General features: G+C 32.1%; 1 protein-coding gene across 1 annotated transcript; it reads right to left on the bottom strand.

Moving 5' to 3' along the window:
- Positions 1–11,414: 11,414 nt before the first annotated feature.
- On the bottom strand, positions 11,415–13,162 carry LY79DRAFT_585449 (uncharacterized protein; the record flags this gene model as incomplete). The annotated part of the gene is made up of 8 exons (XM_060560497.1): positions 11,415–11,477; positions 11,691–11,744; positions 11,843–11,945; positions 12,026–12,273; positions 12,715–12,751; positions 12,794–12,898; positions 13,030–13,048; positions 13,114–13,162. 8 exons carry the CDS (start codon positions 13,160–13,162, stop codon positions 11,415–11,417), a joined length of 678 nt encoding a protein of 225 aa, XP_060406778.1.
- Between the last annotated feature and the right edge of the window lie 2,132 nt (positions 13,163–15,294).

Raw genomic sequence — 15,294 nt, 5'->3', positions numbered from 1 at the left:
GAGGGTATTAATTAAGGTTATATTCTCTTATTAATAAGAAACTAGCTTTTTCTCTTTATTAGTGTTATAACCTAACAAGTTATAGGCAATATTGCCCTACTTAGTAGAGCAACTAGTAGGTAGTAACAGTATTTGTATAGAACTAACAGATAGGCGTAGACAAGAGGACTCCTATAGACATAGAAGAACTATAGTACAAGTTATATAATAATAAGATTAGATAAGATCTATACATTAGAAATACAGAAGCCGTATACTTAGCATATAGGTGCTATATAGAAAATATACAGGTGCTATAGTTTAGATATATAGCCTTATACGCTAACAAAAGGCATAAACTTATATATAGGATAGACTTAGACACACTTAAGGATAGACTCTTATAGCTCTTTAGTAATTAACTTCTTGTAATATAATTTATTTAAATAACTTTTAGTATTTAACCTTAGTAATTTAATTAACAAAAGCTATATAAGCTACCTTTATAACTATTAACTACTTAACTAATTACTAAGTAATTAATAGACTAGTAAGCCTATACTACTGTTAACTAAGTATTAACCCTAGCTTATTCCTAGTAGAAACCTTACTATTAGATTACTAACTATAACACTTTAATTACTCCTGTTAAGTAAGTTAACCTTAATACTTACCTAATAGTAAAGACACTATATTAACCTCTAAGAATATACCTTTAATAAGTACCCTAAGTCCTAGTGCTCCCTAGACAAAGAACTTAAGGACATTATAGAGATTAATAATAGATTTATTTTACCTAATCTAAGATTTAATAAAGACAGTAAGGCTATCTTTACTATAGATTAATACCTTATAATTTAAGGAATAATTAAGAGAAACACTAGATATAACTAGTAACTTATTAAAGTTATTAATAGTAATATAGCTAAACTAGAGCGCTTAGAGAAAGCTATCCCTAAGGAACCCTTAACTAAGATACAAGAACTTAAGGAGACTATTAAAACCCTCTAAGGCACTACTAATATTATATAGACCCTAGTTAATAGTTAAGATAAGCTTAGACTTAATAATCTATAGCTATTTAATAGAACCCTAGGACACTTAAAAGGATTCCTTACTTAAGTCTAAGTATACTATTAGTTCTATAACGTTAGCTTTAGAGATAAACCTAAGAAAGTTATCTATACTACCTTATTTCTTAAGGGAAAGCACTAGCCTAGTTTAAACCTTACTTAATAGACTATATAATAAATAACTAGGTAGGCTTAAAGACAAAAACCTAAGAGATCTTTATAAATACTCTAGGTTTAAGAAAGCACTACTATTACTTTTCTAAGACCCTAATAAGAAGTAATAAGCTAAGCAAGAACTATTTAACCTAAGATAGACTAAGGCTACTTTATACTATATAGCTAAATTCTAAAGACTTACTACTAGACTTAATATTACTTAAGAATCCTTAATTTTTATATTTTACTAAGGACTTAAGGAAGATATTAAAGATAAACTAGTTAAAATTATAAACCTCCTAAAGATTTCTTATTATATATTAACTTACTATTAAAATTAATACTTAACTATATAAGTAATAACAGGAGAAAAGAAAACTAGATAACCTAATATAAATATAGGTAAAAAGTACACCTAAGGACTAAAGCTACTAGGCTAGTAAAATAAAATATCTAATAGATATAGAGACCTTATAATAACTAGATAAGTACCTCTTAGGACACTATACTAGACCTATAGATATAAGTGTAGTATATAAGTAAGATTAATAACTACTATATAACCCTAAGACTATTAAATACTTTAACTATAAAAAGACTAGTTACTATATATAAGACTATAAGTAACCTAAATAACTTTAATATAAAACCTTACTAAAGTACACTAAGAAAGCTAATATAGCTACTAAGGAAGTCCTTTATTAATAATTAACCTAGACTACCTACTATAATAAACTTCACTATACACTAGGACAGTAAAGAATAGGTAGATAGTATCCTAAGGAGCTAAAGATAAAAATATATCTATAGAAAAAAAAACCTAATAAGGAAAAAAAAACTAGAATATTATTATAGCCTTTATAATAATATAAGATATAACCCTTAAGAAGCTATAAGATATACTTAATACACTTAAACTTAATATAATTAAAGAACGCCTTAAGAAAAGATAGTAGTAACAGGAACACTTATTAATAAGTAGTACTTAATAAAACCCTACTAAAGAGAACCTTAGGATTATTACTATAGCTAGAAGTAGTAACACTAAATAGCAAAGAAACCTAAGACTATTAATAAAAGACTAAGAATAGAACTATTATAGTAAGTATAAAGTATAGTAGTAAAAACACTTACTAAGTACTAAGTAAGTATAATAAACAAGTACTATAAAGCTTAAATAGTACTTTATAAAATCTATAATAACAAGAAAGAATATCTAATAATAAGTTAAAGTAAAAAAAAGAACTAAGGAAACTTCCTTTTACTAACTAGGGTATACCTTAACTCTATATAACCCTTTAGAGTTATAAAGTAGTAAACCTTAACCCTAGATCTAGAAGAAGTGTTAAAACTTACTAAGACTATATAAACAAAAGGATTCTAGAATATCCTACTAGAACTATTACTGTTACTAAAAAGTAATAAGTATCTAAGAATAAGCTTTAGAATAATATAACTAGTAACTTATCTTAAAACTAATCTAAGCCTAAGATATAGCATAAGAGAAACTTAAGTAACTATATATATAAGATATATTAAACTTTATTAAGGAATAACTATATATATAAATCTAAGCCTAAGGAACTACTAGAAGTAACTACTACTAGAATAAGATATCTAGGACTATAAATAAAACAACTAAGCTAGGTATATAATCTATTAAAGTTATAGTAGTAGAAAAAAAAAGAAGACCTAGTTTTTACCTCTATAACTTACTATTTAAGAACTAACCCTTAAGACACTATTAAAGTATAAGAACTAGTTTTAATAAAGAAGAACCTACTAATAAACTCTCTTTAGATAAGTTTATATCCCTTAGTAAAATAAAGTAAAGAGCTACTAAGTAACTAGTAGAAATTAGCTATAATAATCTTATAATCCTAATCCCCTAAATCTAGAACTAAAGAATTAGGGAATAGATATATAGCTTACTATTATCTTTATCCTTAATTAAAAGTACACTAGCTATAATTTAGATAAACCTTTGCTCTATAAACTTATAATAACCTTATAATATAAGGTAATAATAGCTTTAGCCTTATATTCTATAAAGTACTAAAGGATATAAATAAACAAGAACTCTTATTCTATAGGACTAAGATATAGATATTAAAGGAGAACCTATTATCCTATATAACAAAGAAACTATATTTAGAGACTATAAGCACTTAGACCTAAAATATCTACTATACTATAAGGTGTTCTAGGCTAACTATATTTATAATAAATATATAAGACATAGAGGAAAAAAAGAAGTGTATACCTTTTACCCTTATAGGCCTTATAATAAACTAGTAACTAGATACTAACTTAATAAAGACCTTTACACTTAGAAGGTTAAGGAGTATAGATAATAAACTATTTACTTTAAGCTAAGCCTAAAGCATCTTATGCTATATATATATAGTAAGACCTAACACTAGTTAGAATACCTATATAATAAATATAAACACTACTATATAGAAAAGCTAAGGCATAGAGAACCTAGAAAGAAAAGGCTAGACCTTTCTAAGAATAGCTAAAAAACAAGATATATTGCCTATAAAGGACTATAGACAACAAAGGACAAGAAGTCCTATACTTAACGCTAACGTTTAGTAATAATAACTATTTTATATTAGATATTAAAATTAAAGGGTAGATTATTTACGCTATAGTAGATAGTAGAGCATAAGTAAACCTAATATTACTAAGGATAGTAAATTAACTAGAAATTATATAGTAATCTAAAATAAACTATATAGCCTATAAACTATAGAAGAAGAAATAGTTATATATAATAGTAAGATAGTTAATAAAGAGACTAAGGTTCTCTCTATAAACGTTAGAAGCACTATAAATAACTAACCTTTAATATTATAGCTATTAGCTAACTAGACGTTATCCTTAGGATCCTATAGCTATAAAAGAATAACCCTAAATAGACTAGAGAATAGGCTAACTCTAGTAGAAAACTTAGCTATAAGGCAGCATTATATACTATAACCCCTAAGTAAGTATAAGAAATAATAATACTACATATATATTAAAAGGATTAAGCCTATACAAGACTAGTAACTTATGTCTACAGTAACTATTAGAAATATAACATAGAATAAGGAAGATTTAAAGAAAACTGTCTTAATATAGTACCTTATAAATATTAATAATACACTAAGCTATTTACTAAAGAACTAGAAATAGGCTTACCTAAGCATAGACTATAGGACTATAAGATCTAACTACTTAAAGGAAAAACACTAAGTTTAAGCTAATCTATATACTTAACCTATAGAAAGAGAAGTACTTAATAAATAGCTAGATAAAACCTAGTAAAAGGTTACATTAGACTATCTAAGTTACTAGTAGAATACCTAATCCTATTTATACTAAAAAGAATAAAGAACTAAGACTCTACGTTAACTACTATAGACTTAATAATATTACTAAGAAAAACAGCTACCTACTACTACTAATTAGTAAACTATAGAACCTTTATATAAAGCTAACTAGTTTATAGCACTAGACCTAAAAGGAGTATATAACCTTATTTATATAAAGAAGAAGATAAATAGAAAATAGTATTCTATATAAGGTAAAGGCTATTTAAGACACTTATTATACTATTTAGACTTACTAATACACCTACTATATTCTAAACTATAATTAACTATATTCTATAAGAAAGCTAGATATTTTTATTATTACTACCTAGATAATATTCTAATCTTCTTAAAGACCTTAAAGAATATAAGGAATATATACACTAGGTACTTAATAAACTCTAGGAAGTAAAACTCCTAGTAGAACTAGAGAAAAGTAAATTCTATACCTAGAAGGTAGACTACCTTAGATACACTATTACCCTAGGAGAAATATAAATATAGACAAGAAAGTAGACATAGTTAAGGACTAGCCTACTCCTAAGAATATTAAAGATATCTAATCCTTTATAGGATTTATTAACTTCTATTAAAAGTTTATTAAGAACTTTAGGATATCTTATAACTAATATAATAACTTACTAGAAAAGACACTAAGTTCTTATAGACTAAAGAATACTAATAATCTTTTAAGAAACTTAAGGAGCTTATTAGATCTAAACTAGTCCTTATAATACTTAACCTAGATAACTATTTAAAGTTAAGACTAACGCCTTAGACTTTACTATAGGTAGATAATTAGGACAATAAGACAAAGAAAAAAACTTTACTATATATATTTTACTTAAAAACCTTCTATAGACCTAAGCTAAATTACTAGATCTATAATAAAGAACTTATAGCTATTATTAAAGTATTCTAAGAATAAAGACTACACTATTAAGAACTAAGCACTAGGTGTTAGTTTATATAGACTATAAGAACCTCTCTTACTTTACTACCTTAAAGGTTCTTAATAAATAATAAATATAATAGTCTAAATTCCTCTTAGAATATAACTTTAAGATTATCTACTACAAAGGAATAGAAAACAGAAGAGTAGACGCTCTAAGTAAAAGACTAGACTATAAAGTACTAGTACTAGAGGAAATATAAGTTATCCTTAAATATAATAACAACAGTAATATTATACTAGCCTAGAAACTTATTATAATTAGTAGATACATTAATACTAGTATAACTAGTAGAATAATAGCTAACTAGATCTATAAGATATATAGTGCTAAGGTATATAGACACTAAGGAGTTATAAAGATATTTAAAAGGATTTAATAACACTATAATAAACAAGTTATATATAAAGAAGTAGCTTTAGTAATTAAGGACTATAAAATATACAAGAAAAGTAAGAATAGTCTTATAAGCTATATAGGTAAATATAACTACTACTAGTACTACTAGAAGTATAGTACTTAATCTCTTTAGACTTTATTATTAAACTTCTAAAGTCAAGAGAACTACTTATAAAAACCTACTATAATAGTGTATTAGTTATTATTAATAGACTTATAAAGTACACTACTTTATTCTATACCTAGAGTTAAGCACTATAGAGGACCTAGCGTATACCTTTTTAAAATACATTTTAGTAACTATAGATTACTAAAGGAAATTATATTAGATAAAGACAAGTTATTTATATCTAAGTTCTAGAAATCCTAATTTTATAACTAGGAGCTAATTATAAGCTATTAACCTTATTCTATCTATAAACTAACAGTTAAAAGAAAGAATTAACTAAATACTTAAATAGTATTTATAATATTATATTAACTATAACTAAGATAATTAGTACTATTACTTCTATAGCCTAATTTACCTATAATAGCGCTATTAGAGAAAGCACTTTAAACTTACTATTCTACTTAAACTATAGATTTTAACTAACAGTATACAGAGAACTATAACAAGGACTATAGGCACTAAAAGCTATAGCTAACTTTAACAAGATTTAAGAACTCTAAGAATTAGCCTTAAGAGACCTAGAATTTATTAGATAATAAATAATAAAGTATATTAACTAGAAAAGGATTAAAGGACTAACCTTTAAAGAGGGAGATAGTGTGTATCTTATCTACTAAAATATTAAAACTAAGTAACTAAGCAACAAACTTAATTATAAAAAACTTAGACCTTTTAAAATCCTTAAGAAAGTCTTACTAGTTAACTATAAACTTAACTTACTAGAAATAATAAAAATACACTTAGTCTTCTATATTATACTACTTAAACTAGCACTATAAAGATTAAACACTAATAACTATATTATTATAGAACTAAATAAACTAAAATATAAAGTTAAATATATTATTAATAAACGCTATAAAGATAGTAAAGAATAATACCTAGTAAAGTAGAAAGGCTATAGGTATAAAGACAACTTATAGGAACTAGTTAAGAACCTCTAGTACTCTTAATAGCTACTCTAGGACTTTTATAAGTACTAGAAGAATTAGGTACTAATAGACCTATACTAGTAAACTTATCACTAAGCCTATACAAGGACTAGTCTATGTTGTTCTTAATACCCTTAGCCTAAAGATTACTTACTACCTAATGCTTATAAGTATTAAGCACTATTAGGGTATTTACTTCCTTTAACTTCTATATCCTCTATATAAATATCTTTATATAATATTCTTTTACCTTTTTATAAATAGTATAAATCCTTAATAAATAACTAGCTGCCTTAGCTACCTTAGATTAGATCTAAGTAAGCTACTAATAAAGCTTAAGGAGGGTATTATTTACTTTTTTCTCTTTCTCCTCCTATTCTTAACACTAATTACTTAGCCTTTATACTATATATTATTAGTAGTAAACTAACAGAATAAGAAAGAAGTTTACTTATAACTTAACGCTACTATTATTCTATTATAAGGACACTTTAAGTTTTTATAACCTTAATAAACTTTAGCCCCTTTAGCTATTTAATAAATATAACTAGTATAGAAGCACTAGGTATAAAGTATAACGTTAGAAGAACTAAACTATTAAAAAACATAATTATATACTAAATAAAGTACTAATTTTAACCTTAATTTTTCTATATAACCTAATATAGTGTTAGTATTATAAGTAAATCAGGAAGCAGAATTAATAACTCCTTAACCTAGGAGTAGTGACCTACTTATATAGGTCTTAAGGGCAAGACCTTTAGAGGGGAGACCTAATATTATAACTTAACAAGTTATAGGCAATATTGCCCTACTTAGCAAAGTAACTAGTAGGCAGTAATAGTATTTATATAGAACTAATAGATAGGCGTAGATAAGAGGACTCCTATAGACACAGAAGAACTATAGTATAAGTTATATAATAATAAGATTAGATAAGATCTATATATTAGAAATACAGAAGCTATATACTTAGTATATAGGCGCTATACAGAAAACATATAGGTGCTATAGTTTAGATATATAGCCCTATACACTAACAAAAGGCATAAACTTATATATAGGATAAACTTAGACATACTTAAGGATAGACTCTTATAGCTCTTTAGTAATTAACTTCTTATAATATAATTTATTTAAATAACTTTTAGTATTTAACCTTAGTAATTTAATTAACAAGAGCTATATAAGCTACCTTTATAACTATTAACTACCTAACTAATTACTAAGTAATTAATAGACTAGTAAGCCTATACTACTGTTAACTAAGTATTAACCCTAGCTTATTTCTAGCAGAAACCCTACTGTTGGATTACTGACTATAACACTAAGCTAATAAAGGTAGTCTTTTTTTTATAGTTTTTACCTTTAGGAGAAAATTAAACCCCTAGGGTCTATAATACTTAGACACTAGCTAGAGGCTATACTATTAAGGTATATAGTGTAAACTAGGCTTATAACTATTACACTAAAAATAATACTATTAATTATATAGTAGTAGCTAACATCTTATATAATACTATATAATAAGACCTTTTATTAGTAAAAATATATTTAGTAAAAGAAATCTATACTTTAGATCTTAGTTACTTTTTATATATATATTAAGATACTATAGAGTCTACTATTAACCTATCAACTCTTTTACCTTTTATTATACTAGTTTTATTTATATCTTATTAGTTAAATAAATAGATCCCTTAATTAGTAGAAATACTATATAGATAATAAAAGAAATCCTAGATAACCTTAGGAGAATAGGCTACCTATTACTAAGTATCTACTACTCTAGACCTTTTATTAATAATAAATAAGTTTTATTACTTAAATTAGTATATTTATTTTTCTCTTATATATTACTACTTATTACTTATTATATACTTTACTAGTCCTTTTACTTATTAATAAGTAAAAGATCTACTAAAAGTATTTTTATTATATATATAGGTAGCTAGATTATTCTCCTAGGCCTAAGATAAATACTATATATAGATATAAGTAGTATTCTTAGACTAGGTAGTACCTTTAAGCTAATAATAAAGAGTAGTATATAGAATACTATTAGTATAAGTAGCCTTACTAATAGAATACCTAGGATTAATATACTAAAGTGCCTATTAGACCTTATTTTTAGTATACTACTTTATAATATAATAAATAATATATCCTAGAAAAATAGTGTTATTTAGTAATATATAGTAATTATTATAATAGTTTAAAAAAAGAGATAATGTTAATAATAGGGGATAAATACGCAATTTTCTGTATATTGGTATATGAGGCCTATTTATAAGTGGGGTGGGGTGGTTACACGACGTCTATGACAGGCTTTTTGAGTCGAGGCTGCGTCAACATTGCTGTAACGAATTGCAATATATAACACGGTAAAAGTTGAACTCTGGAGTTCCGGAGACGACGTAGTACGTCTATAATAACAATAGGAATCGGGTGCATAGACCCTGACCTAAGGCAGATAAACCATTGCTTTAACATCATTTCAACAAGAATCTGGAGACAGATGACGAAGGCCAGATCGTCTCTTATAAAGAAAGCGCCCTATCGGGAGTCTCAGTACTACTTATGTATAGAGCTTAAAGTGAAGTGCCCCACTGTTATTGATTCCAACTGCATTACCATAATCACAAGAAGGGTAAATATAAGGCAGTTACCTAGCCAGAACCTGAGCTGCACCCCGACATTACATAATAAATTGAATAGTCTCTATCTATAGCCCTAGATCTAGTCTATAATTCCAGCTAGCTCTAAAGACACATAAGTAACGCTGAAGATCGATTTATTAATTTGCACTGTAAACAGTTTTCTTACTTAGCCTCTTGCCTCTCATCTCACATTTCACATTGCACGTCTTATATAAAACTTCACTTTACTACTAAACCTTATCTCACTTTCTACTATCTCACCTCACCTTATCTTATCTTACCTCATCTTACCTTATCTCAATTCACCTCATCTACTCTACGTCTGCGGTGCCACCTACTATGCCTTGTGGCTCAGCCTTTGGACAAGCCCTGATTTGCTGGGCATGGTGGACGGATCTAATCTTTAGGTCTACTTCAGTAACGAGATGATTGACTACTTTGATCCTAGAGGTACCAAGAGGAGGGTCTTTAAGAGGCCGGCACTGACACTGGCACTGAACGGGATCAACGGTAGAGGCGTAGGCTTTCTGATTAACAACCAGCTGAACACGAATCCTCTAGAATAGGCACGTGCGCACCGGAAGTGGCTGAGGAATTAGTATGCGCAGAGGCCTATGATACAAAGGTCTATAGACTGTGGCTTAAGTAATAAGAAGGATATTACTATTGAAGTTGCTGGCTATGGTGTGGGGTATTGACCTTGACGACCTTTTGTGACTTGGGTCTTCTCTTTAGGCACTTTGAGGTTTACTAAAAGCTCCTCTAAATAGCCTTCTGCCGCAGCCGCAGCCTATAGCCTTGTCTGTTGGACTTCTCAGCATGATATATTTCATACCTATTGGCCTGCCTACTCTGCCTCCTTATATGGCTGACGTTTGTTCCTATAATTGGTCAATCTGCTAAGATTAGGGTATATCTACCTATAAGTAGTACTTATAAGCTTAGACTTCTGTGCCTCTGTTACCTTACCTCTTATTGAGTAAGAAGCTATGAGAAAACTTATGATGACGCCAACCTATAAGGGCAGTCAAATTATGCTAGTTATATTCTCTTAGTTGGATGGCTGACTGTCTTCTTGATTGAAATGAAATATAAAATTATAGATATAGATGTGGCCGTACTATAGATTAGTACTTAGGGTGCTGTGTAATAGAAAATACAAAGGTGTCTGCTTTATGACCTATATTTGTGAGAAATTGATAATCCTTAACGCTTTAGATATATGTTCCCGATTGAGAGTTACTGATAGGAATTGAGCTGCTCAGATCATCTGGTTTGAGATGGTCGTTGGCTTAAACACTTGAATTCAGGGCGTCTACGCTATTACTACAGCTCTTGAGTATCTTGGACGCTGATTGACTGGAATCTATTGGCCCTGGGACAAGGGAGAAATATTGGATAGACTGAATTGGGTTTGCTATAGTAAGCTTGTTTATTTACCTTTTCAAGTTTTAAAACTTGAACTAGTGTAGCTAAGATTCTGAAAATGCCTACTATGTCTCTGCTGTGCTAACAACCTGTTTTGTGTGAGCGGTAGTCTTAGTGATGTTGAAGGGAACGCTGATTATGAAGAACTACCTATGCCTAGTATTAGATGCTAGCACTGATTGGACCTGGGCGGGATCATGTAGGGGCACCAGAAGATAAATACAGGACCAAAGAGTGATGAAGGGGGACAGAGAAGAACTCATTGGAGGATTAGATGAGATAGATTGGAAATAACAGCCACTAGTGACCCTCAGCTAGCCCCTGGATGACGCTGTTACTCTGTACGGTCCTAGTCTCTGACACCTAGACAGAAATGCCGAGTAGAAACTCGATTCCATGTCCACTAGTGCCAGAAGGGAGCTTACGAGGATTCTTCTATTGACTGCAAAGGTATATGCCTGTCTGTAGCATTGACTTAGTCATGTCCCCATTGTGTTATCTGTATACCGCCAGTAGTTGTAAATGGCTTCAATTGACGGCAACAGCGACAGCGAGGTGGATGGGTTGTAGACTTACCCTCTTGAGAATAGGCAGGCAAAGTCTGGGACCACCGGAGCCATGGTGAGGGGCCTAGCTACATTTGGCGGTGCTGGCATTCGCGGTATTTCATGTTATTCTATTTCTCCATGACCAGCGCCTTTCCTGCCTTTGACGACTTATAGCTGTACCCGCTTCTCCAACGGTCTTCTCCCGCCATCCTCTGCTGAAATGTCATTGGGAGAGGATATCATTCTATTTCTTAATGACCAGCGTCTTCCCGCCTTTGCTACCCTATACGAAGTGCAGATATACCAGCATTACGTACTTTGAGGGGTAACACCCTGAATCTGCGCCATCGATATACGGAGTACCTATTCCAAGTTTGGAGTAGACGATTGACCAAGATGCGGAGGTCTGAGTCGGAATGATTGGTCCAGACCCGGCTGGGGATCGTATTGATGTCGACGTCTTGATGAGGACAGTTGAGAAACCAGGGCTGGTATACGGTTTCCGCCCACTTGGTGAGGCATTGATAGACCCGGATGACCTGATACGTGGGGTCTGTGACAGAGCCTATGAACGTCTTGGGCCAAAAGGTCTGCATCACGGGCCATGGAAACTGGGCGTCAACTTTCCAAATAGTGCAAAAAAGCCCGCCTAGGTAACTAGAGACACGCAACAGCGACATGTAATCGGACAAGGAGGAACGATTTGGACAGACAATCTTTTGCAGTGCGACACCAAATTGGAGACAGTGCGAGTTCGTCGATTAGCGCTTCAGACTCAACATTACATATCAGTCAACAACAATTCTGTTCCAACCCATTGTGTATATCGTTAGTAATCGTTTGCTACATCCGATATATGTACAAATTGAACTGGATTGTATCAAATTACTATAGAATATAGTCTGCGATATGACCGATAAGAATAACTAGATTTAAATCCACCTTGAACGTGTCCGTTTGAGGCTGGGCGGTAGGTGACTAGTGAATCGCCTCCCGTTCAAGCTTAAGGTAGCATCCATAACAGGCTTATTGTACCAGGAGGATTCACTTACGACGTGCTCGACAGTCCAGACATCCATACCTTGGACTCTTCCAAATCACTCAACAGTCGCTCTATTATTCTCTGTATACCTTCCACACAATACCATGACGACAGAAATGTTCTTGTTGGTATCATAGGTGGATATCCTTTCGGATGGGTTGAGAACAAAAGTAGTGATATGCATCTGCTTGTGTCTGAAGAAGAAGAAGAGCTATCAACCACTGTTTGCTACCAATGCCGTTTGATATAGAGCTCCCAAGACCTCGGGCGGCTCGATATTCCGACAGTTCTAAAGCTTCGTCCAGGCTACGGAACGGTTTCATACCTTATAAACGGCTCAGCGGCTATCATATCAATGTATAATATATCTGCGCAGGTTTTACAATGGCAAGGGCGGTATGGTATCTACATTTAATTACTAGGACGACGGCGTGCCAGAGGGCGCATATGACGGACATGCTTTGCCAAAGCTAGAGTTGTCGTTTACTATGGTCGCTTGTAAAACCACTCAACACTGTCAGGATTCATACTTCAATAACTGCTCCAGTAGAGACTAACAGCCTGATATCATAAAAGCTACTTCATCTATACCCGACAAAATTCTAACTAAATACAAGCAAGTATTACCATAGAATTATACATAGGGATATAGGACGTCTGAAAGCAAGCGACATACTGAGGATACTTCTTGAAATGTGATGTACTGTGGAAGTAATAGCGTTAATCTGTATCTGACTTTGAGGTTACCTCCAAATCAACTAAACACTGATGTTTATACGACAGCCTTCATAAGATGAGAATAACACGAAAATATATTAAATTAACTTATATTACTTCCATATATGTCGTTTGAGATGACTACTTATCTAGTCTAAGGTTTCAAGACTGAGACGATAGAGGTCGTTTATGTATGGCTAGACACTTAATAGTCTGTCTTTAATGGAAATAGAGAGGGCCTGAACCCTAATGGTAAATGCTGTCCAAAAGAAAGTGGAGAGCTCAGTAACACTTTCATTGCTACAATGACAAGAACTTGAAGTCCAGCGGACCTCCCGACATCTAGCCTCAACCCCTGCGCCCTATCTACTGCAAGAGGCAGCCATTCGAGACACCAGATTTAAGACATCAGCGAATCTATTCTAGGCTATTGGGTTAAGACTTTCCATTCTATTGCATATGAAACTCACCAGTATTCTTCTTGATTAGGGATATATGATAACGGAATAGCAAAGGTAAAGAGGCTATTAGACAACCCAAATGGGCCAAATGTGTACTATATGTTTCCCCTAATAGTTAGAGATGAATTCAGTATGCCAACTGGTCCCTGCCTATTCTAACAACTGTTAGTGATCACCGGAGTTTTGATGTGAGCCCCGTATGTATACGGATTCATATATTAGATGTGGTCAGTGACGGCGGGAATCTCTGAAGGTTGGTCTATCCACTATGATTGGCCTCGCGATTTGTGAAGTCGCCAGTAACGTTGAATTCAAGCCCTTAGAACACAATGGCGAACTATTGAGGCCCTTAGAGGTTTTAGTAGTTTGGCCCTATTTGTGTTTTAATTTCATCTTGGTGCTAATGCGCAATAATCCGAGAGAACACTTATTAACTATACGGCCAGCTAAACTCTGTATGGGAACTGTATAGACAGAGGAGTAGTGATAAGATATAAGGCTGTAGTTATAAGAGTAAGGCGACTCTAAGTTACGTTGATACTATGTACTACAGTGGGAACCGCTGTAAGTGATACATCTAGGGAAGCAGGAGAAAGACAATGCAGACGGCTTTCTTTTGAGTCTGTAGTGTAAGTTGAGAGAGAGTATATTTGTGGAAGACCTGGACCCCTGGGGAAGACTACTAGGTCTCATAGTGTGATGAAACGTGAGGCTGATGAGGATATAGAGATGGCGATCTTTCCTATCTGCCGTCTGTGCAGCTAATAGTCTCTTGACACGACTTATTGTCTTGCTAGGTGTGGCAGATGTTTTTCATTTACTAATATTCACGCTGAAAGACGCTAAAGGCAATTTTACTAGATCGTGAAGTCATAACATGGGCTGCCTGACTGAGAGATATCGCAGCATAGTAACGGCTGTAAGGTTCACGATGTCCAGGTCAAGACTGAAGCTCAAGTCCAACTCCCTAGGCCCAGTTTAGGGTCATTTAAACCCACCAGGTTACGCAACCTTTATAATAAAAACAAAAGACACCTAATCTCTATTTGATGATACTTTACCTTTGCCCGTATGGGAACAGATGTAGAAGCTCATCTCATTGACATCTAAAGAGATACGAGAAGTGCCCATTTGGTCTAGTCTGCGGTTACTGCGGTTACGTATGTTGTGGTTAAAGGATAGCGAGGCTAAGAACCTCATCCACGACCTGCACTGCAGCCATTAGCAATGATTCAGCTCTACCTTGGTTGTCTCTAAGGCACAGCCACAGAAACTGTCTACAGTCACTAATTAAAAGGCAGCCTGAACATCATGTCCAATGTCATCACTAATCTGGATTATAAAGCGGCACTGTATTAACCCGGGAGAGGGTAAATGTGTACTAACCGTAACCTAGAGCTCGCCTTTAATGC

Source organism: Colletotrichum navitas (assembly GCF_030913465.1).
Source record: "Colletotrichum navitas strain CBS 125086 chromosome Unknown LY79scaffold_258, whole genome shotgun sequence".
Lineage (NCBI taxonomy): Eukaryota > Fungi > Ascomycota > Sordariomycetes > Glomerellales > Glomerellaceae > Colletotrichum > Colletotrichum navitas.
Note: the sequence above shows the minus strand (reverse complement) of the source record. Positions and strands in the feature narration are given on the sequence as shown.